The sequence below is a fragment of the Megalops cyprinoides genome, chromosome 18 (assembly GCF_013368585.1).
Source record: "Megalops cyprinoides isolate fMegCyp1 chromosome 18, fMegCyp1.pri, whole genome shotgun sequence".
NCBI lineage: Eukaryota > Metazoa > Chordata > Actinopteri > Elopiformes > Megalopidae > Megalops > Megalops cyprinoides.
This window is the reverse complement of record NC_050600.1, coordinates 24,779,128-24,801,152: the sequence shown is the minus strand read 5'-3', so window position 1 is coordinate 24,801,152 and position 22,025 is coordinate 24,779,128. Positions and strand designations below refer to the sequence as shown.

The 22,025-nt window shown below is 44.7% G+C and overlaps 2 protein-coding genes across 2 annotated transcripts in view; both read left to right on the top strand.

The window, feature by feature from the left end:
* The first annotated feature begins 1,112 nt into the window (after nucleotides 1-1,112).
* On the top strand, nucleotides 1,113-9,851 carry LOC118793004 (DDB1- and CUL4-associated factor 10-like). Its single transcript, XM_036550926.1, has 6 exons — nucleotides 1,113-1,908; nucleotides 2,821-2,934; nucleotides 4,299-4,496; nucleotides 5,145-5,425; nucleotides 6,491-6,636; nucleotides 7,399-9,851. The coding sequence occupies exons 1-6, from the start codon at nucleotides 1,424-1,426 to the stop codon at nucleotides 7,780-7,782; spliced, it is 1,608 nt and encodes a 535-aa protein (XP_036406819.1). The 5' UTR covers nucleotides 1,113-1,423; the 3' UTR covers nucleotides 7,783-9,851.
* Nucleotides 9,852-15,543: 5,692 nt separating this feature from the next.
* The window catches only part of LOC118793723 (diacylglycerol kinase theta), a 41,201-nt gene continuing 34,719 nt past the window's right edge, over nucleotides 15,544-22,025 (top strand). The window contains exon 1 of the mRNA XM_036551978.1: nucleotides 15,544-16,125. Coding sequence (XP_036407871.1) covers nucleotides 15,903-16,125 — 223 coding nt within the window. The 5' untranslated portion in view covers nucleotides 15,544-15,902. The remainder of the gene's footprint in view (nucleotides 16,126-22,025) is intronic.

The following is a 22,025-nucleotide window of genomic DNA, read 5'->3' as shown; positions in this document are numbered from 1 at the left end:
GCGGAAATAGGTCATTAGGTAAGATTCCTGCAGAAACTTGGAAAGTAAAAGTAGGCCTATTTCTTAAAAGGACCTGTGTACGACGTAGGCCTACATATTCCAGAATTCCCATTTATCAGCGAATCCCTTTAATAGAGAATTTGAGAATACTGTAGCATAAAAGGAAAGGGTGGTTGATTAAATACTCCGATTATGGTATGACTGTATTCAGCAACATGTGCATCTGTTGGATTGCTCTGAATCACTCCCAGGTTATCTGTAGCTGAGTGAAAGTTTTTCCAAGGTTGAGCTCCTCTCACCAGAGAAGTCCTTGGCTTCATAAAAACACTAGAAAGTTTTCACACTTGCCAAAAAACCATGCCCTTAAGCACAGCCAATTGTTTAGCATAAACATTGATTGGTTTCAGTGTTCTTGAAGGGGTTAGAATATTACTATGGTCTTTGTTCCCTTCATGGGCTAGACCCCTTCCATCCCTGGATACAATTTCTGTGTGATCCTTTCTTCCTGAAGGGTAATCTATGTTACAGCAATGCTTTTATTTACAAAGAAGAGGAAAAACTCCAGATCACACAAAATGTCTGCTTTGCTCCCCACACAAACACTGGTGTCTGGTGACAGAAGTGAAATTGTGATTTGAATCTGTAGCATTGTGAAGGGAGTAAAACCTATGCTATGGACGCCACTGGACAGTATGTGGAAAGTCGCTTTGAAACTGATGGATAAAGCAATTATCATTGACACGATGATTGTGTTTTGGCAAATTAAAGGTCAATTTCATTCATGCTTATCCTCTGTTTATGTGAAAGCATAGGGGACATTCACTTGATCGTGTATAGGTTGATAATTAGCCTGAGGAATACCCCCTGACAACAATAATATTTGTTTTGTGCTATTAAATGATGTGGATTGCTCTACTGTAGATCATAGAGTATATTGAGGGGTATTGGAAAATTGGAAAATAACTACATTGCATTCATTACATTCAAGTACCTCTATTTATTGCCTAAGTGTCTGCTTCTTCCACATACAACATCAACCGTTTCACAATATCTTAATTTCATAGGTGAAATTATTAATGTGATAAGATAAAACTTTGTAACTATATTTCAACTAAATGCAGTTTCTATGGATAGGCAGATCCATCGATAGACATGTCTTTTATTTTGAAATACGCAGCACCCAGTCTTGCCAACAGGAAGTAGAATTATCCTGTTTGTGGCTCTCCTTACACAGCTGTTCGCAGTACAACAGAGCGGCAACTAGTTGTTTGGTTAGGGCGAGGCGGTCTCGGGGTTCCATTATGAAAGCCAGCACATTGTTTAAGTGTTTTTAGGTAGGTTAAACCAAGCCAAGGTTTAAAGGGTGGAAGGGGGCAGAGAAGTCACGAACCCCCGCACTTCCTCTGTCCCGTGAGGCGAGCAAATGGATCCATCGCCAGAGCCGCACGCAACCGATACCCCCACGATTAGCTCGGATCGCCAAAGCGACGGCGAAGAAGCCGACAATGACTCTCCTTCGGACAGGCCCAGCAGCAGAACTTCGGAAGAGGAAGATCCGGACGATGGAGGAGGTGATGAAGAAGAGGAGATAGGTCGGGAGCGGTCGCCACCGCTGCAGCACAGTCGCGGATCTGCCGGGAGTTGGGGTAGTGCGAAGCCGGGCACAGCGGAGGGTGGCTTTCAGTCTCAGTGCATGAGCGCGGCGGGGCACAGTACAGGAGGTTTGGTGAAAGGGTTGTTTTGGTGGCTGCGACAAAGGACGCTGGGGAGGGGTAGTTTTGTTGATCCCGCCCGTGATAACTTCAGGACAATGACGAGCATGTACCGCTCAATGAACCCCGCGGACTCTGTGAATTTGAGCACCAAAACGCACGGTGCGGTGTTCAATTTGGAGTACTCACCTGATGGGTAAGGCATATGGCTGGCCAGCTAGCTCGCTAGCTTGTTAACAGCCAGACCCGATGCAGCATCGCTTCATGTGTTTTGCTTTGTTCCATTTGAATCCACTTTAAAATCGTATACTGTTAGCGAACGTTACTACAGCTTTCATATATTACTAACAGCAAACATGCAGAAGCCCCTCTTTAAATGGTAGACTAGCAGATCACTTTATAGCAGAGTTTCACTTTCTAAGAGTAGTAGCTGTCTAGCTACTGACCACCAGTGAGTAGACAGTGACAGCTGGTCTATCTTCTTGGTGAGCAATTCAACAATCCACATTTCCCTCAGTCGTGGTGTAAATTTGCTTTGTTCTGTGCCCTAGTAAAACTTGGGGATGTGATAGGTTGACTGTACCACCGAAAATATAAAGTGCACCTGTTAAAAACAAACATTTGACTGTTTATGGCAGGCCAAATCCTAAAATTTTGAACCGCAAAAGATACAGATTTCAAATTACGATTTCAAGCTCAAAATACTTGTGTTTTTAGACAACAACACAAGTTGTCCTTCTAAATAACCGAGTTAAACCAGAAATTTTCTAACGGCACTGGAACGTTTTTCACGTTTCTCTCTCCACAAAGGTTAGCAAGACGCCAACTTTATTTGCGGCCTCAACAGAAGGCCATGTTTTAATTGGACAAATAAGCACAAATCTAGCAAACATGACAGCTCAACCGATCTAAATTTCCGTATTTCCGGTGTGTGCTTGCTATGCACTTGGCAAGTACGTATGAAGTGGCTTACTACCTGGGATGTCTCACTGAGGGCTATGGAGGTGTTCCCTCATCAAACTTACAGTAAGACCATTTACAAGTTACGTTTTGCCGAGGCCCAAGGGCACGGCGGCGGCCGTACTCACCCTCCTGGTTCCCTCACCAGGTCTGTGCTGACGGTAGCGTGCGAACAGACGGAGGTGCTCCTCTTCGACCCCATCTCGTCCCGGCACATCCGAACACTGGTGGAGGCCCATGAAGACTGCGTCAACAACATCAGGTGTGCTCCCACCTACCCTCCCAACAGACTCACTCTGCCGCCGACCTCGTTTTTTGTGCTTTTGGCGCAAAAGGCACTGAGATCACTCAAGCCGTCTTCGATGAATATTATTACCACGTTCTTTATTTGCTAGACAGACGCCCTCATCTAGAGAGAATTTCATGGCTTTCATATTATACATTTACACATCTGGGTAATGGCTGAAGCAATTCCTGTTAAGTGCCTTGCCTGAGGTTACAACAGCAGTACTGTCCTTGGGTAGAAATCCCTACTCCGTACCAAGACGCCACACTGCTGCTATCTGAAACATGCAAGTTGACGAGAAGAATAGAATCTTGATAAAGAACGATGATGCACTGTATTGCGCTTCATTTTTAAAATTAACAAGCTTGTGATAGATTACTAATAGTGGAATATTCAGTGTCACCCCTCGTTGGTAGGCAGGTACGTCTCTAGCCGCAGTGGTGACGGTGTGTAATTTAACAGCGAAGGATTACGCTGTTACGTGTGGCTTAATTTAAAAGGCAGTCAGTCAGAGGTCGTGAGACTGTGGTCTGTGGTCCACTGGTGCTCTGTAGGCTCTCACCACATGTTCTGTGGAGGATGTGCATACATACAGAAGAAGCATTAATAATTAGATATATTAGATATTAGAGTTGGTGTAATTGCTTATTTGTATCTAAGGATGAGGGAAAGTGCAACTCTAAAATGTTAGTTAGTTAGCTAGTTCTATTCTGTTGCATGCACCATCAATGCTTTCTCTCCAAATAGCCCAAAAAGGTCTGAGAACTAGTTCTGTGAGGCATTTCCTAATCCTGGTCCTGGAGACCCACTGTGTATGCTGATTTCTGTTCCAGATGACCTGGTTAATTAGGCTTGAGTGGGCCTTTCGCTGAATACTGATCTAGATTTGCCCTCTCTTGACAGTTAATCATCAGCATGTTCTCTCTGAAAAAAATGTTATTCAGAGGTGTGTTTGTGCTATGAAAACTTTAAGCCTCTTTGCAACCTTTTGCTTAAACACATTTTTTTTCCTCTTAAAGTCAAAGCAGCCTTCAGCTAAGCTTAATTACCCAATTATTTATTCAAGGATCTTAATTTAAGTTGAATATTAATCAATTTGCTTATAGGGCAAAGAATTGAATTGAATAGATGTCTGTGTTTGTATATCTGTGAGCACAGACACACTTCCAACAATTAACAGCTCAGTTAAACCTCACTGAAGAACTTGACTGGAAGGAAAAACGGTGTAGAAGGTGAACCTCAGGCCTGTTGTTGGGAAACCCTTCTTTAGGGTGTCCCTTTGCTGCATATTCCCAGACTGTGTGTGTGTATCGAACGCGTTTCCGCGCCTTGCCTTCAAGGTTTCTGGACAACCGCCTGTTCGCCACCTGCTCGGATGACACCACCATTGCATTGTGGGACCTGCGGAACCTGAGCTCCAAGGTGTGCTCCCTGCATGGGCACGCCAGCTGGGTGAAGAACATCGAGTACGACACCAACACCCGCCTCCTCGTCACCTCCGGCTTCGACGGCAACGTCATCACCTGGGATACCAACAGGTGAACGGGGCTGGGGCTGCGTTGTTGTTCGTGGAAGAACGTTCACGCTGTGGTTTCCTATGGCTTTCCATAGGTTGTAAACATGCCATTAAATGCAATGGCAATTAGTACAGCTGTGTCTCCTTTCCCTTGGAGTGGGCATTTGGATGGATGCTCATGCATATGCTACTCCATTGCCCTATTTTGGCCCTACCTGTAGTTCCTATCTGTAGTTCTCCCAAGGCGTTGCTTGTAGGTGTTTGTGTTCATGACAGCTGCTCTCAGGCACTGTAGTTTGGGTGTGTCATGACTTAACATAGTTTTCTATACTTATCCATCTAGCAGCAATCTGGCAATTTTGACATTCTTTTTAATTTGTGGTACGTTATTTCATATCACTCCATGGGAACTCCACTTTGACCTGCATGCCATTGACTGATGAATAAAGTTATTGAATTATTATTTGCTTAGCAAACATCCATATGTCTAAAATAACTCAGTTCAAGTGAAGTTCTATACTGAGGGGCACAACAGGAGCTATTGAATCTGCAACCATCAGGTCCCAAGCTCAGCTCTCTTAATCACACTATCATCCAGTCACCCAGAATCTTGCTGTCAATCCGGCTCACCCTGTGGTGCGCCCCCCCCCCCCCTCCCTCCACCCCCTAGGTTCACAGAGGAGGGCTGCCCACATAAGAAGTTCTTCCACACGCGCTACCTGATGAGGATGCGCCTGACGCCCGACTGCTCCAAGATGCTCATCTCCACCTCATCGGGCTACCTACTCATCCTGCACGACCTGGACCTCACCCAGTCGCTGGAGGTCGGCAGCTACCGCACCCTGCGGGCCCGCCGGACCACCCTCGCCGCCGACGGCTCCAGGACGGTGGGCGCCCCCCGCCATGGCGGCGACCCCGGCAAGAGCCGGCCCCAGTCCTCGCTCAGAGAAGGTGAGGCTGGGGCCTCCTGGCCAGAGAGGCGGGGCTAAGCTGGAGGGGGGGGGGGGGGGGGGGGTTACCTTGGGCGAGAGATTTGGGCTGGCCGTTGGGCCGGCTCTGTTTCTCAACCCTTTGGTCCCGATTAGAGACATACACTCGGAGTGTTATGAAATATCATAAAATGCCATAAAAAACATACCAATACACACCATGGAGCTGAAAAATAGTTGTGATATCAGCTTCAACTGGTTTTTTCTGATTATGATTCTTATTTCTACAGAGCGAATCTAAAATGCACTTTTCGGTTTTAATGCATTGTGTGAACAGCAGAGGGCACGATGAACAAGCAGATTGGTTCTAAACGATCTTGTTTAACCATACTGTATGGCTTGCACTGGAAAGCTGAGTTTTGTCATTTAATTTAGAAATTTGTGTAATAGATTCTATCATTTTAACTCAAAACACCTCATATTGTTTACAAGTTGAACAAGATCCAAAACATTGTTTTTGTACATTTTATACTTCAGGAATCATGTTTCAAACTGAACTGTGAGCTGAGTGTATCTCTATTAGAGATAACTCTAACCTGGCCCTGGTATATGTAAGCTCCTGAAAAGGTACAGTGTTGTATGCACCCCTGATTAGTGTTAAGAGTGGGGGGGGGGTTGTCCATTCCAGGCCTTTAGGTGTGATCCTGGTTTTAGAGTCACTGTCAGTTAGTGGCTTATTTATTCCTGAAATGTCAGGTGAGGCAACTTCTGTCCAAGTAGCAAATGAAACGAAACATCTGAAGCTAATACTGCAGGCAGAGAGACATGAACGGGTCACCCCTGGTCAAAGTAAATGATTGTGCACCTTCCTCATGAGATTCATTGTTTTTTTTGCCCAGCGCAGTCTGATGTTTATAAGCAAAGCTTAAACATGTGGGTTTTTGTCATATAGGCATTGGTTATTATAAGAGGTTTATTCTTTTATCCTTGATTCACATATGTGGAATGCTGTTTAGTGCTCAAGGATGGTGGATGGTGAGTGTTGAGTGGTGTGTTGTTTTTTTTTTTGAAACATTCCCTCCTCCAGGCGCCCCTCCAAGGAACAGCCTGGAGGTGCTGACCCCAGAGATCCCCGGGGAGCGAGACCGGGGGAACTGCATCACCTCCCTGCAGCTTCACCCCAAAGGCTGGGCCACCCTGCTCCGCTGCTCCAGCAATGCTGACGACCAGGAGGTGGGCACCGCGCCCACCCCAGTCTCCCTCTCAGACCCGCTCACTGTCTCTACTTCTTCCTGCCTCACTCTGTTTTGCCCTCACTTTCTCTCTCTCTCTCTCTCTCTCTCACTCACTCACTCACTCACTCACTCACTCACACACACACACACACACACACACACACACACACACACACACACACTTTTGTCCTCTCTGGCTCTATCTGTCTTGTGGTGTCTCACACACTTGCTGTCTTTCTCTCTATCTTGCTTAATTTGTCACTTTTGCGCTCTCACTTTTCCTCTGTCTGGCGTTCTTTCACGTAGCCTCTCTCTCACTGACTGGTTCCCTTTCTTTTTACTCTCTCTCTTGCTGTCACAGTAAAATTCAGAACTGCTTAAGTTTGCTGGTTGCCATTTAGTTAGGAAACTGCTACAGGGGAACTTAAACTTTACCAGCAGCTATTCTCTGTAAAAGTATCTGCAGTTATCTTAACTGGAGCTTAGTATGCTGGAGCTCCAAATAATTCATTTTTTTTTTTTGGGGGGGGGGGGGGGTTATGAAACTATTTGAAAAAGAACGCCAATTAAAGAAGCTCCACTGGCTAACCCTGCCCAGTGATAGAGGGTACTCATTTACCAAGGAGGAGTTAGTGTGTGTGCCTGTGTGTGCGTAGTACATGTGTGTCATTGAAGGGTCCATTTTGCTGCCCAAATGAATTCCACCCAGCTCATCACATGACTCACTGTCTGAACCCCCCCCCTCCTTTCCCCTTTGCAGTGGACTTGCGTGTACGAGTTCCAGGAGGGTGCCCCGCCGCCGCGGGCGGCCACCGCCTCCCCGCGCCGCTCCCTCCGGCTCACGCACTACATAGAGGAGGCAAACGTCGGGCGGGGCTACATCAAGGAGCTGTGCTTCAGCCCCGACGGGCGCCTCATCTGCTCGCCCTACGGCTACGGCGTGCGGCTGCTGGCCTTCGACGGGCGCTGCGGCGAGCTGACCGACTGGCCTCCAGCCGACGGGCCGCCCGCTGCACTGCGCGAGGTGCGCTCCATCTACTCCCACAGCGACGTGGTGCTCACCACCAAGTTCTCCCCCACGCACTGCCAGCTGGCCTCTGGCTGCCTCAGCGGACGCGTCTCCCTCTACCAGCCCAAGTTCTAGAGCCCCGTCTCCCTCCCCCACCTCCCGTGCGTGGCGACCAACGGGCAGGGCAGTGACGTACCGCGGTAGGAAGGGGCGGAGCTTGTGGCCCAGGCGTCAGCAGTTCCAGGATTCCCAGGTGGTGACACTGCCGTTGTACCCTTGGGCGAGGCACTTAACCTGAACTGCTGCAGTAATGATCCAGCTGGATGTAAGCTACACTAGTCGCTCTAGGCAAGGGTGCCTGCTTAGCAAATTAATGTATCGTAATGAAACCCCCAACCAGGTGGACCAAGCTAAGAGTGGGGGGCTGCTCCAGCCAGTGACTCCTTATTGCGCAATCTCTCCCTCCCTCCCTCCCCAGTCCTGAAGGAGTCGGTGGTACGTTGAGAGTCGGAAAACTGTGGTTTTTTCCCTCTGTTTTGGATGCTGTAGTGTCTGCAGTGATGCAAGCCAGGTGGACACCTTCAGAGGCCTCGTCCCAGCGTCTCCCGGAAGCTGAGATGTAGGGGCAGGGGGTAGAAGTCGTCCAGCCTAATTGTGTTGGGGTGCAGTCTTGCTTTCTTTCGGCAGCTATACATGGAGAGGACTTATGCTTGTGGAAATCATTGGAAGATGTCATTCAGCTAATGTGCCAGCAGGAGCTATTGCCATATCAACCCAGCACACCTTTTTAACTCAGTTTGCAAGTCAGAATGAAAAATGCTCAAATGTAGATAAAACCTCATCCTGTCCTAAGGACTTCAGATTGGCTTAGGGATGCCGTTGGGAGAAAGAGTGGTTCAGGTGCCTATACTTTATTCAATCTTGGGCATTGTTAACAGCCCATGTTTATTATCTGTTGTTGCTGTTGTATGTAGTGCAGATTCTTCTGTTTTAAACATTTTGCCATTATCTTTGTTTTGAATATTTTTGGTACTTTGGGAAACAGAACTGTCACACAGGAAAGTGTACTGAAGACAGAGGCAGACTGGCTGGAAGAAGAACGTCAACAAGAATAAGAGGTTTGCTCTGTAAACCTGGCACTGGCCACAACACCCCACAGAAGAGGAGTGGGCAGAACTTTACGGCCCTGCCTGGGTTCTGCCTGAACGCCACTGATCTCCACACATATGCAGGGATTGGTGTCTTTTTCCACAACTACAGGAAGCAGGAAACAGGAAGTGGACTCTAGGGACTGTCATCCTTGCAGGTCCTTCTCCTTCCTCAGCCCAGGGGGAGGCTGTGCGCCCCCTCTTGTCCGGCATGGGCCCGGTCAGGATCCCGGATCAGAACTCCAATGGTGTTTACTAACATCTCTCAAAGGCACTGGCTACCCTACACCTTGCTGCCTCTTACAGATTCCCATTGGTGCTTCTTCATCGCCGTTAATTGGTGGAGAATTCTTTCCACTTGACCTGCTGCCAGTTAAATAGGTTGTCGTCTCTTTCCACTGTTTTATATTCTTTTGCTTTTTATTCACGTATACCTGTCACATGTTTTAAAAAGTTAATAATCCAAACCCTGTAGCTACGGTGTAAATGTTTTTGATAGATTTTAGTTCTCATATTGCGGTTTTAACAACACTGCAGTTCAGTACATTGCTTGGGTTGCAGGTATTTTGCCTCATTTCTTCTTGTCTGCATTGGTAAGAGAAATGAGCCCCCAGTTCAGCACTGTTTTCCCCTGTCCTTAAACTTCTAAAAAGTTGTTTTCTTTTCTATGGTTCTTCTATGGTTTTGTTCAAATGAGCACCACTGAATCAGAATTATCACCTGGCTTTGAATACAGAATAAGTGGTGTCTGCCATCTGTACAGTACATTAAGGGAGTGAGAAGTCAGGTTGTTACTTTTTAGGGGGCCACCAGCACTTACCACCATTGTTCACACATCTGAAATCACCCCACGCTGTAAGTATAAAATTCAGTTCTGTTGTCAATGTCTGTTCATCATTTTTTTTTCAGAAGAGAACTGAGCTTATGCAGCACACTGTTTTATGGTTGCAATAAGCAGCCCAAGAAACAATGTCTCTCACTTACTCATTCACACTCACCTGTTAGCATCTCGCCTGAGGTAATGGCAGTACCTTGGTTTTACCACAAGAGGGCAAAAAAGTGCTGATCCATCAAAGCTGAGGTAGCCAATGAACAATGTGTTGTTTTTTTTTTTTTATATATTTTTCAGTACACTATGAGCTATTGTCTCTCATTTCGGACATTTAATCATTTCTAATTATTTTACATGCTCTATATGCTGTTCAATATGGAAGAATGCGCAAATGTGGAAGCTAATTGGTGCAATGAGGCATTTCATAAGCGCCTGGAGAGAGGTTGTGATCACTACTAGTGGCCTGCACATCAAAGGGTAGGAGCAAAATGGGATACAGAATTTTACAGAAAAGTTGCTCTTTCATATAATCAACAATAAAATTATGAGGGCGTGGGTGCAGGTGCAGATGATGCAGCCAGTCGGCCTGTGGACTGAGCTTTGGGTGGAGCGGTCGAGCCAGTCGGAGCTTTGCCTTTTGCAGATTTATGCACCGTTTGATCGTGAGTGTGTGCACAGTAGTTGTTCCCCTCTGCCTTCCTGTGTTTAGAACGCTAAAGTGAGTCTGCTTTTAACCGCCGCCCCCACACCTAGGGACTGTGCTTATGCAGTGTCCTGTCAGGACTTATACACATAGTCAGGTACCTATAAAGTTAAAGGCAGTGAGCAAGGGAAGCCAACAGGGGAAAAGGAAGACTTGTGTCTGCTTACAAATATTGTACCACATAGGGGTCAAGCACTGTTTCACAAGGATTTCAATCAGGACCTAAGGAAGCTAACTTTGGCTATTTAAGCACTCCAAAATGCAGTGATTAACATGTCTTTACCCTTTACCACCTGCAATTCTCTGATCCCTGGGATTCTGAATATTAGCCATGCTGCATCGGTGAGAGAGCCAACATTTAGTCACATATGCTGAGGACAAACCTGCTGTTGCTGTGTTGATCTTTATTTAGCCCTTTGGTTGTCATCTAAAGTTCCTTCCCTGCCTGTTTCATATGGTTTACAGTTTACAGGGGGTGTTTCTGTGTAAAACAGCTATTTTTCACCCTACTCTAAAAGGATGTACATTTCATTTAATTAAGTTATGCATTTACATGTTTCAGCTGGAATGTATTCTCTTTAAAGTTCCCTGGAACAGATTAATGAGTATTGACAGATTAAACCAGGGAACGTGCTTGGTCTACCATGTAGAAGGCCTTGAAGTTCACCACATTTTCTGTGTTGGTCATTTCTACAGAGAAGAAGCTTTGGCACTCTTTCTTCAGACGTTTTTATCGACCGTTGATGTTTACAGCGGAGCATTTTGTTTTTACCCTGTGGCTGACTGGTTTGTGAAGGTTCGCCTCTGACCTGTTATCGGCCCACCTGAGCGAAGCCTCCCATTGGCTTACTTTTTTCCCTTGGGTTTTGTTAGGTCACACCAGATAAAGTCAATCACCCTACAATCAGTGCAATGAAAATTGCACTTCTCAATTGGTTGTCGCTGGTGGAGAAACCGATATCTGGAAAAAAAAAATCTCACACCTTAAATTTTGTTCATTTGTGGAAAGGTGCCCACATCAGTTATTATTTTTTTTTTTTAATAAGAGCTTTTTTGATTTAAATGCATTGCAATCCGGTGTCAAGATCCAGTGAGCTTTCTTGCTCAATAATTTATGAAAGCGAGACTGGAAGCTGGCGTGGGCAGACAAGAAGCACTGTCTGTCTCGTTACACTAGAGATCAATACCGACAAATTCAATCAGCCCACTTTACCAGCCTTTCAGAAATCAGACACTGGCCGTGAAAGCACCCTTAATGTGAGGGAGGTGGGAAGGATGACAGGGGGCTTTTTCCCAGCAACCTTGAGGAACATGTGAAGGATAAAGGGATACAGTTTCTTAGCAGCAGTGACTTGTTTTTGATTATATGTTTGCAGATGTTTCTCTTTCAAAAGCATTTTGCACCATTGCCAAAAGGACGGTTGTCCAAACCTAAATTTGACTGTTTTAAGATAATTTATTAAAAACGAAAAAAAAAAAAAAAATGGCACCTTTACATTTGGAATTATTTCAACTGAAATACCCTGGGGAATAATCTCTGGCCTTGATGCGTAGTCAAACCACAATATGTGTTCTGTCTTGGGAGGTGATCACCTATAATACGGGCTCAGAGCTGACAGAGTTCAAAGTTGAGTTTTAATTCGAACAAGAATCCCAGTGTTTTACTTCATTCTGAATTTGCAGTTAGATGAGGGACAGTTGCGTTTATTAAAGGTTGGTTTTGGGTGCACTATTTTCAAATATCTACACCTTGTAATCTACATGTTGTCAGACTGATGCTGTACAAAATCTTCAAGAAGCATGACTTTCCCTTATGCTGAGAGACTGCTACTCCTTTCTTTGAAAGGTCTTTTTAGCCTCCAAACATATAACTATCTCCCACTTTGAATATATCGATATTATCTTTTGCTTTGTCTGCTCTGGCATGATGAAATATAATCTATATTTAATATTGTACATAACATGTATTTAATATTACATAGTTGCTCTTCCATGAAGTTATGTTTCAAATGATTTCAATCTATTTAAAGATTTTTGAATGTTTTTTCTTGCCTCGTGATTAAAATGCTTCTAAATATGGGCTCATGACTGAAGCAAATAATATATAAATGCTAGCAGATAATGACACATTTTTATGGTGCGGAAGTCTGCCTGTTTCTGTTCATTTCTTGATCGGCTTGATAGGTGGTTCTCCTCTCAGTTTTTAATAATACAAATGTAAAACAAAGTTTTGCTGAAATAAAGCTAAAAATACAAATAGTTTAATTTAATTATTGTTGACATATGTTTTAGTGCTTCAAAAGAGTCTTGTGTTTGTTAATGGTCAGAAAGTCTCATGACACCAGAACACTTTGTTGACCAGTTGGTGTTTTGAAGCACTTGAAGATTCCACGCTGAAAAAGTCAGTTGTCATGTCACGTAGTAGTGCTCCGATGGAGATAGCCACTAGGGGGCGTCTGGATGATGAACGCATTCGCTCAATAGACGCCCATCATACCTCATCTATTATTTAGATGATGTGCAACACAATAAGTGCATATGCAGCAAAGACAAAAGGAGGACTGCAGCAAACCGTAGTCCCACAAATCTCTAATCCTCTGGTTTTAATGTTCAGTCATGCAAACTTCAAGAAACACAGTGAGACTATTTGTATTGATCTATGTATGGTATGGTATTTATTAAAAAAAAAACACAGGCACCCAAAACATCCTGGCGAAAGGCTGGTTGGCCTGCCCAGTCCTGCAGTGCTGAACAGCAGAGTTGTTGGATCCAGTCAGTGACTCGAGTCAGTGTTGAGTCATCAACAGTTTTCAGGTGACTTTCTTGCTTTTTAGACAAACTGATAGGCCTTGAGGTTCGAATCTTGCCCTGAAGCGTGACTCCTTTGCAAGAATTTAAAGGTAAAAGTGTGATATGTTTTATTTCATTTTATCTAGCCTAAATGTTACGTGCATGCAGCACACTGGCATGGTGGTAGTACAAAATGATTTGATTTCCTTGTGGGCTCGGCTGTTGTATCCTTGGGCAAGGTACTTAGGCGGAATTGCCTCAGATGTCCATCTATACATGAATGGATAATGTAAAAAAGAAACTGTGAACATTGCGCCGGATAGGAACGTCTGCTAAGCAAATGTGATTTCATGTGTTAGCTTTGATCATTGCAGGCACAGCTCTGGTCGTCTGAATTGCTTTATCCATGGGATCTACAGGTGATTTCACTCACAAACTGACTCGTTCACACGTCTTGTGGAAGTGCAAGCAGAAAACATGGTTTCTGTTCCTTGACACTTTTGGCCATCAAACCCACAGCCTTCTGTTTCAGTTCAAGGGACAGCTATACACATTCCACACAAAGTTTCTGAATGAGACATTTATAATAAACTAACATTGAAAAAAGTCGCAGTTATCAGAAGTGTCTATCTTGCAATGGTGCAGGAACGATTTGAGTAAGGAGAGCTCACTCTTTAACAGAGCTAGCAATCATTGTCTCATTGACAATAATGACAACTCTAATGACCCGCCATCCCAAGTTGCAGAGGTTAGAGACATTGTGCTATATTTAGACTCCCTTAACCGAGACATATTCCTTTCACATAATGCATTTAGGAGATGTTCCTGTTTTGAGCTAAAATTACCTTATGAGTTAAAAATATTTTTTTAGGAATCGTTGTTTGTTAAAGGTGAGAACTTGTTCAGTCTGGAAAGTAACTGAAGCAAGACACACAACAACATTAGTTTTCACCTGAGGTTATGTAGAAAGAGAAAACACGTAGGTTACTATAATTGGTAACGTTGCGGTGGGGGTTAATGAGACAATTCCTCTTTTCTGCAAGCAGAAACCGAACTAGATTAAGAACAGTTTTTATGTATCGGAAGCTCTCGCTGTTACTTTCCTTACCCATTGATTAGTAGCTACATTACGTTGACATTCAAAAATAACGCATGAGGTTTCGTTTGTTTTATAAACCTCCTTGGTACACATTGGTACCATTGGCTCCAACTGTCACAGACCTAGAAAGTCTTTAATCGCGGGTCCACAGCAAAGTAACGCCAACCGAAAAAAGAGGACCATAATTGATTTCTGTATGAGTTAGGCTTTTCCAACGCAGCGTCGTGTGTAGAATACTATCTCCCACTTTCCCGTGTCACTTTCACCTGAGGTTTGATTAGGGACGTTCTCCTCATTACTTTGCATAACAAATCCCCGCAAGGCTTCACGGGGAGAGAAAACCAGCTAAGTGGCGCTGTCTTTTTAAATCCCATTCACTAGGTTGCGGGAACCAGTGGGTGTTCGAACGCTCTTTGAATACCAAATTGTGGGGTGTGCTTTTGCACTGGAATCCCTGCATCTGCTCTTCTTACGCAGGTCCGGGGAGGGAGGGGGGCAGAGCAGAACCAACGACAGACAGGCAGGTAACGGCGTCAAACGCGAATTCGCAGTCAAAAAACAATCTGCACAGACGTGCAGGGAATGTAGCGAGATGCTAGCTCGTTAGCGCACATCGAAGTCGCGGCGGGGATTACACGGCGACTGCAACTGGGAGGACGAGGAAAGCAGTCGAAAAATACTGGAGGCGGAAGTTGTGTGTTTGTTCTTTACAACTCCAATCTGCCGCAAAGAAAATGAAACTTGGCAGAAGACAATCGCGTCGAATCGCGCCTTTCTTCGTAGGGATAAATGTCTAGATTCCCCCTCCTTGTTAGAGCTAGTTACCTTGCTATCCATTTTTCTAACTAATGTGATCGAATACATTTGATCGCCGTTCTGAATTGGCTAGGTTGTCGTTCGTGCATGTCGGGCCAGTCTGTTCTACCTAGCCAAGCCAGACAACTAGCCAGCAAGCTAGAAATATTCCCCCAGTCTTGGGGAAAATATCAAACCATTCGGAATAATTATTTCCTTTACAAAAGCTGGCAACAAGTTAAATACTTAAATACAATATTTTATGAACTCAACAAGCAGTCATGAACATGGAATATGTTCATCTTGCTTTCTGGATATATCCTACAAATTGGGTTTGATTTTGTGTCATTTAAAAAACACGTATTAGGAAATAAATGCAGAACAGAGAGAGTTTACCTCATGCCATATGTTCACAAACAAGTTTAGCTGAACTACTTGTTAGGTAGTTATAGGTATCAAGCAGTGTTTTACAATGTATCTAGCCAAATCTCGCCGTCGCACACAAGGAAGTCGTTGCCATTCAATCAATTCGATCTAAAATAACTCATTTCTAAATATGTATTATAAATTACGAGTATGTGCGCATACAATCTAAATCAAAATCGTGTTTTTTAATACCACAGTGCTAGCAAGCTAGCCAGAAACAGAGGTCAGTGTTTAAGGAACGAACCCCTGTTTAATCTCTGGCCAGTTAGCAAGGCTGACGCTCACGATACAACACGCTGTAGCGTTTCACATTCTCAGTAAAGTCACGATGACTCGGGCGGAAAAGGTTAGCAAAGCACAGAACCGTTTGTGAGATCAGCTACAAAAACACCAGATAACCTTGGCTTTTCGGGTTTTAACACATCAAAGTAAACCGGCTTTGGAAGGCATAATCGTCGTGGCATGGCAGATAGTAGTCGAATTAAACATGGGAACTCCGGCGCAGACAGTCCGGGCGAGAGCCCTCTTTCTGGGCGGAAGAAGGCACAGCAGTCCCCGGGTTCTCGAACCAAGTACCAGGTCGGGGCTCCGGGACACGGCTTCAGGAAAGTAACTCTAACCAAGCCGACGTTCTGCCATCACTGTAGCGATTTCATATGGGGACTTGTCGGCTTCCTTTGTGAAGGTAAGGAATCGTGCGATTGTGTTGATGATTGCTATGTTTTTAATTATTGATTATTACTCCATAGTATGTTAGCCAGCGGTTAGGCTTCTCTTGCACGGTTTTGTTTTTGAGGCTGAAAGTGAAATGAAGACGGTTTAATTTGCTCAACCAGAACCTGGAACAAATAGGGGACACCCGATCTGACCTGTTTTTTTTTTTTTTTTTGTAAAATTTATTCGTTTCTTATCTTAAATGAAAAGTGTTGGAGCTCCGTGTACGTCGTCAGTTTTTTCTGTGAACAAGATAGCTGCCTCTGGATGTAGCTGTCGAAATATTTCTGTAGTTTATTTGTTTCAAGTTTGCCATTTTAAGGAAGTAAACACATTCAGGTGTTGATTACAAAATGGTTTGCATTGTCTTTTATTAAAGTGGTCACATCAGACGGCTGTTATTGCACGTACGGCACACATGGAACTTGATTGATCGGTCTTCATGGGCTCTAAAAAAACAACTGGCTACTGATGCTCTGTTGAAACACCGTAACACTTAAGCAGTTAACGCAAGTTTTGCCTCTGTCACTGGACAAGCTGATTGTCTTCTCTTGTGGTCCTTGAGATTAGCAAGTTTCTCACAGTTCTTAGCAGGCGGTACTGTGTATGCTGCTCTGTGTTGTGCTCAGTTAATGAGGGGAATGTTGTCATGCCCGGTCAGCTGGGCGCCCGGGCTTGACCTTGGTACGGGTATGGCCTCATTTACACAACGTTTGATTTTCATGTGAGGATTTCCAGATGACTCCACCTGAGATCATAACCTTGTTGAATTCCGGCCTTTCCCACGTCACCATGCATATCTCCACTTTATAACGTAGGCCTAACTTTGCTCCTGGTCAATGTCTCATACCTGTGTCGTTCTCGGCGATGGTCGGATGCTAAGGTTAAAGCTTGCTTCAAAGCTGCTGTTGCTTGGCGTTCAGAATCATACTGGCTTCGCCCTTACAGCGAAACATACTGGCTGGGGTTGACGAGCAGGTCACATGGTGGCAGGGATGGTCTGTGGGTTTTTTAGCCAGCCAAGAGACGCTGTCAGGGTTAATCAAGGGGTCGGGTCACGTGAATGAACGTCCACGGTTTGGGTAGCTTGTAAAATGCGGTTCTTTTCCCAAAGTTTTATGATACTGAACGAGACCCGTAGTTTTCAGTTTTTAAACCCGGTGCTACAGGTTTCGTCACTGGCGGGCAGTTAAGGACCCGGTTCAGAAAATGATTGACTTAATTGAACCACTTAAGTCTCGCTCCTCATTTCTTAATATCAGTGATTTTAAAGGACCTGGAAAACCTCATGGATTTCATCCCTTCTGGGGTGGAACAGGCCTGTTTTAAATAGATAGCATGTTCATTATAACACAACTTGAACAGGGATGTGTTATAAGATATGGGTCACATTTTTTTTGTCTTGTGATCAGAGTGGTTCAGTACAGTCCTCTCCTCTTTTGGTCAAGCTACTAAAACACATCCCACAGCGTAAATTCAACCAGCTCAAGGGTGTAACTAACAACAGAACCAACACCTCAGGAAAGCTGCAAGATTTCCAATTGGCAGGTGAAGGCAGGTGAACATATTCAGCAATAAAACGGATATAATGCAGACAAAACGGACAATACAATGCTGCAATTTAGAAACTGAACTTAAATGCCGTTAACACAGCTGGTGATGAAGGTCTGGCATACAAGGATATCTTGTATTAATGCCACTGAGTCCCGCTTCCACGCTTCCAGAGTTGCACAGAGGTTATGCAGCAGGACTCGTAACCGAAAGGTAGCCGGTTCAGTTCCCCACAGGGGCACTGCTGCTGTACCCTTGGGCAAGGTACTTAACCCACACTTGCCTCAGTCAATATCCAGCTGTATAAATGGATAACATTGTTAAAAAAAAAAAAAAAAAAAAACCTGTAACGAAACCTGACGTAACTTGCTCTGGATAAGAGCATCTGCTAAATGCCAATAATAACAATGATAATCAAAACAGTATGCAGTCTCAATGAATAAAGAAGTGGTTTGTTTGGGTTTGGCTTTAATGGCTGTGGTAGGAAACATCACTGCATTTAGAACTGAAACGATTAACCCTTATGCATTGACAACAGTTGTAGGGGCTTGAGTTGCTGCAGCACAAGTACATCTTGGTAAATATACCCACATATTCAAGGGGCTGCTGGTGTAGTATGATGGTGCCATGTGTCATAGGTCATAGGGTATCCCAGTTGTTTGTGTTATAAATGATTCTCTTTTGATTTTGCCTCACATGTTACTTGCGAGTGCAGCTTGAGCAAGTGCAATGATTGACAGTTGGTGCCCCCCACCAATCTGACCAAGTCCCTGTTGTTCAGAAAACATAGCTGCACAGACAGCGAGAGCTCCCGGTGGCTTGTTGGATGGTTCAGCCTTTGCAGCTCTGAAAGACCCCATCATGCCTTGCTCCCATCTGTTCATGTGTGGCACGGTGGAGAGTGATCAGGGTGAGGTGCATCACACAGGAGGGTTGCCAGGTGACTGGTACCCTTGGGAGGGCCAGGTGTGTGGTCAAGCCCCACTGATGGATTAGACTGCCCTTTTCAAATTGCTTCCTGGCTGACAAACTGCAACATTGATTTGGAAAATGTCTCTTAACTACTATGACAAGATCTGTGACCTGCAGTGAAAAAATATGGGTAATCAGATCACTGGCATTGACTAGACCATTTCCACATTGTTACTGTTCAGTTTCAGCAACGCATTAGCTTATGCACGAGAAGCAGCGTCATATTGGACAGTATTAATTCCATTGTTTGGCACCCTTGCCTTAGGAGGACTTCGTTCCCAGCTGACAGGTATCCATATCCATATCCATAAAACCGGTGTCCACAAGCAGGCAACAGAGCAATGTGAGATAGTGGGACAGTAAATAAAGAGAGCTTAGGTTAGCTTCATGTTAACTGAGAGATAAGACAGCAGCTTGTTGATTTGTAATTCTTAAACATTTAGCTAGGGAAATAATTTCATGGTATGCCTTGTGTAATTTGCATATATTGACAATCAGCCCTTTGCTAAAGATAAGCTTGCACACAGAGCTAAGAATAGTGTAAATTCCTCTTTGACTGAAAGACCTGGTGGCTGATGAGGGCTTTTCTCGCACTTATTTCTTACTTATGGAGCAGAATTGAGAGACAGGGGGTTACCAGGCCTCGAAGAGAGTTGTCCCAGTGTCCCTGTCACACTGGCACATGGGTGTCTTTCCAAGGGATGCAGTGGAGTGACATAAGGAAGCTCTAATGCAACATGATGAATCACCAGCATAGTCCCAGATCTGTCTACATTTCTGTCCTTCTGACAGCAAAGGAGATAGGGGTATGTACCCATAATGCAGTGCTTTAGCCTGTGCAAGCAGTGGACCTTGCTGTGAGGACCAAGATAGCACATCAGAGTGTTTTTTTGCAGAATCCCTGTTTAAAAGCGATTAATTAAAAAAAATGAAAACCTATCACCCTGACAGTCAATTTTGTTTCGTACTGTGCTGACAAGCGTGTTGGACAGAGAAGGTAACGGGTCAGCTGTTGAATCAGCATTTAAAATACGAAAATATGGCTGAATATGCTTTCAATTAAGGGACATCTGCATGTGCACTCATGCAGATGCCGACAGTTTAAAGCAAGATCCAGGCCGTCCTATTCAGGCCACAGGAGCATATTCCCACTCAAGGAAGGAGTGATGACTTCATTTGAGTAGGAGGTATCTAATCAGAAATATTTAATTAAATAGAGCAGTTTTTCTCAATCCTACTCCTGGAGGCCCATTGTCCTGTATATCCTCTATCTATCCTTGTTCCAAACACACCTGATTGGTGTGATTAACATGCGCTTGATTAAATCAGGTGTGCTCAACTAATCAGTGCCACTGATGAGTTCAGTCAGGTAGGTAGAGCAGGGAGAGATGGAAAACGTGCAGGACAGTGGGCCTCCAGGAGCAGGATTGAGAAAAACTGAAACAGAGAATTTTAATGTACAGTTAGTTTGGTGTTAGCAGTTCTGACCCCTGTCCCCACGTCCCTCAGAATGACTTTTCCAAAGGAAACTGGCAGAATGCGTGATCGTGTTTGATGGTGCTTTCATATTTCCATATTTTGGCCATTATGTGGAATGTGGCTTTGATTAGTATGGCAGCTCCCGTTTCCTTCTCTAATATTCAGAATAGCAAAGAGAATTTCAGTTTTTCTCAGTCATCTCACAGTCACTGTGAATGCACAGTGATTGACCTAGAACCAGCACGTTATGTGAAATGACTCACAATATCAGCCGTGAACCAAAAAACTAGTGGGGGCAAGAATGAATGGTTTTGATAAGAATCCTAGGTGCATTTTCAAATCAGGGAAAGATTCGCATGCGCGTGCCTGCATGCATTTGTGGATGTGCAAAATGTGTGATGCTCTATGTGTTCTGTCTGTTTAATGTGACTGTAAGAGGGAGAGTGGAAATGTGTGTGTGTGTGTGTGTTTGAGAGGCAGAGATCGTACAGATGTGTGGCTGACTGTGGAGTTTCTAGTTTTACTGTTTGTGTATAAGTGAGTGCAGGATGGAGAAACCGAAAGCATGAATGTGTTTCTTTATTTGGCATAACTTTGTGTGTGTAATTTTGGCTAACCAATGTCTAAGAACAGCCAGAATGTGTAGCGTGTGTTGGTGTGATTGTGTGGAATATGTGTCTCTGCTTATGTAGCATGAGTGTGTGCATGTATGTCAGTAGAATAATTGTGTGCGCATCTGTGGTGTGACTGTGTATGTGTGTGTCTGTGTGGTGTGACTTCTATCTTAGTGTCGGTTGGTCTAGCTCTGTGGTCTTTCAAAGCAGACCTAAATAGACAGACAGCTGTCAAGAGATAAGAACTAGACTTTCTGTCCTGTTTCTCAGAGCACTTGGGGGTGGAGGGGGTGTGGGGTTGGGGGGGGACATGGATTCATTGATTCACACGCTGACGTGCTTTGAAGAATCTCCCAGCACTACTGCCGGCAGCTCTGAGCCTCTCAGAGGGAGAGACTCAAAGGCCCCTTCCAGGATACAAAAGGCAAAGATGGCTGCCGATCGATCTTGTGCTCTGCTGTCTCCTGTTTAATTGCCTCATTAAAAGGAATCTCCTTAACTGAGCACTGATGTGACTGGCATGGCGCCCGCCAGGCCCGGGCAGACAGGGAGCTCCTCAGAGACGCCCAGGCGAGTGTTGCCTACCCCCCCCGCCCCCAGGCAATGCGGACGGGATCTGATTTGGATTTGGCGGCTGGGCTGTGGCGTTCACCCATAACCTTTCTGTCACAGCTGACATTCTGATGAGCCGTCGGTGAGGATGAGCTCGTGGTCATAGGATGTCCCGTTCAAGCATCAGGGGCTGATCACTGACTCATTCCAATCCTAGGGTCATTGGTATCGAAACCTCTATCATGTAAAGAAGTGCTAGGTTATGATTTCAGTTCCCCTTCCATGGGGGGCTGTTTACTACTCTTGATTATTGTACTGTTGATGTCACATGAGTGCATCACACAGAACCCTACTGCAGTGTTATGTTGTTACCTCTATGATTTTCTGAAGGTGTGGAAAGACTCCTCTGTCTCTATAATGATGGTTAAAGCTCTTTATGGTTAAATCCTCTCTGAGGGTAGAAAGCAGTTCTACGGGCCTCAGATGGCAGCAGGGCTGTGATTACAGTGGCTGTTGATTTCTGTTCTGGCAAGGCAGGGGGTCACCATGTACCCCATCATGGAGGTTGAGGGCTCCAAGAGTCCCCCACGTGACTACCACTTCTGAATGATGGTGGAGTCATCATAGGTGGCCATTGATAGACCTCTGACAATGTGTAGATCAGTGGGTTTGCATTAAACCCATTTTCCTCTGCCTCCTTTAC

What these genes read in the sequence shown, in the direction of transcription:
- LOC118793004 (XM_036550926.1), top strand. Translation starts at nt 1,424, where the DNA reads ATGGATCCATCGCCAGAGCCGCACGCAACCGATACCCCCACGATTAGC. An exon ending in GACTGCGTCAACAACATCAG is followed by an intron (nt 2,935 to 4,298) that starts GTGTGCTCCCAC and finishes CTTGCCTTCAAG; the next exon opens with GTTTCTGGACAACCGCCTGT. An exon ending in GCAATGCTGACGACCAGGAG is followed by an intron (nt 6,637 to 7,398) that starts GTGGGCACCGCG and finishes TCCCCTTTGCAG; the next exon opens with TGGACTTGCGTGTACGAGTT.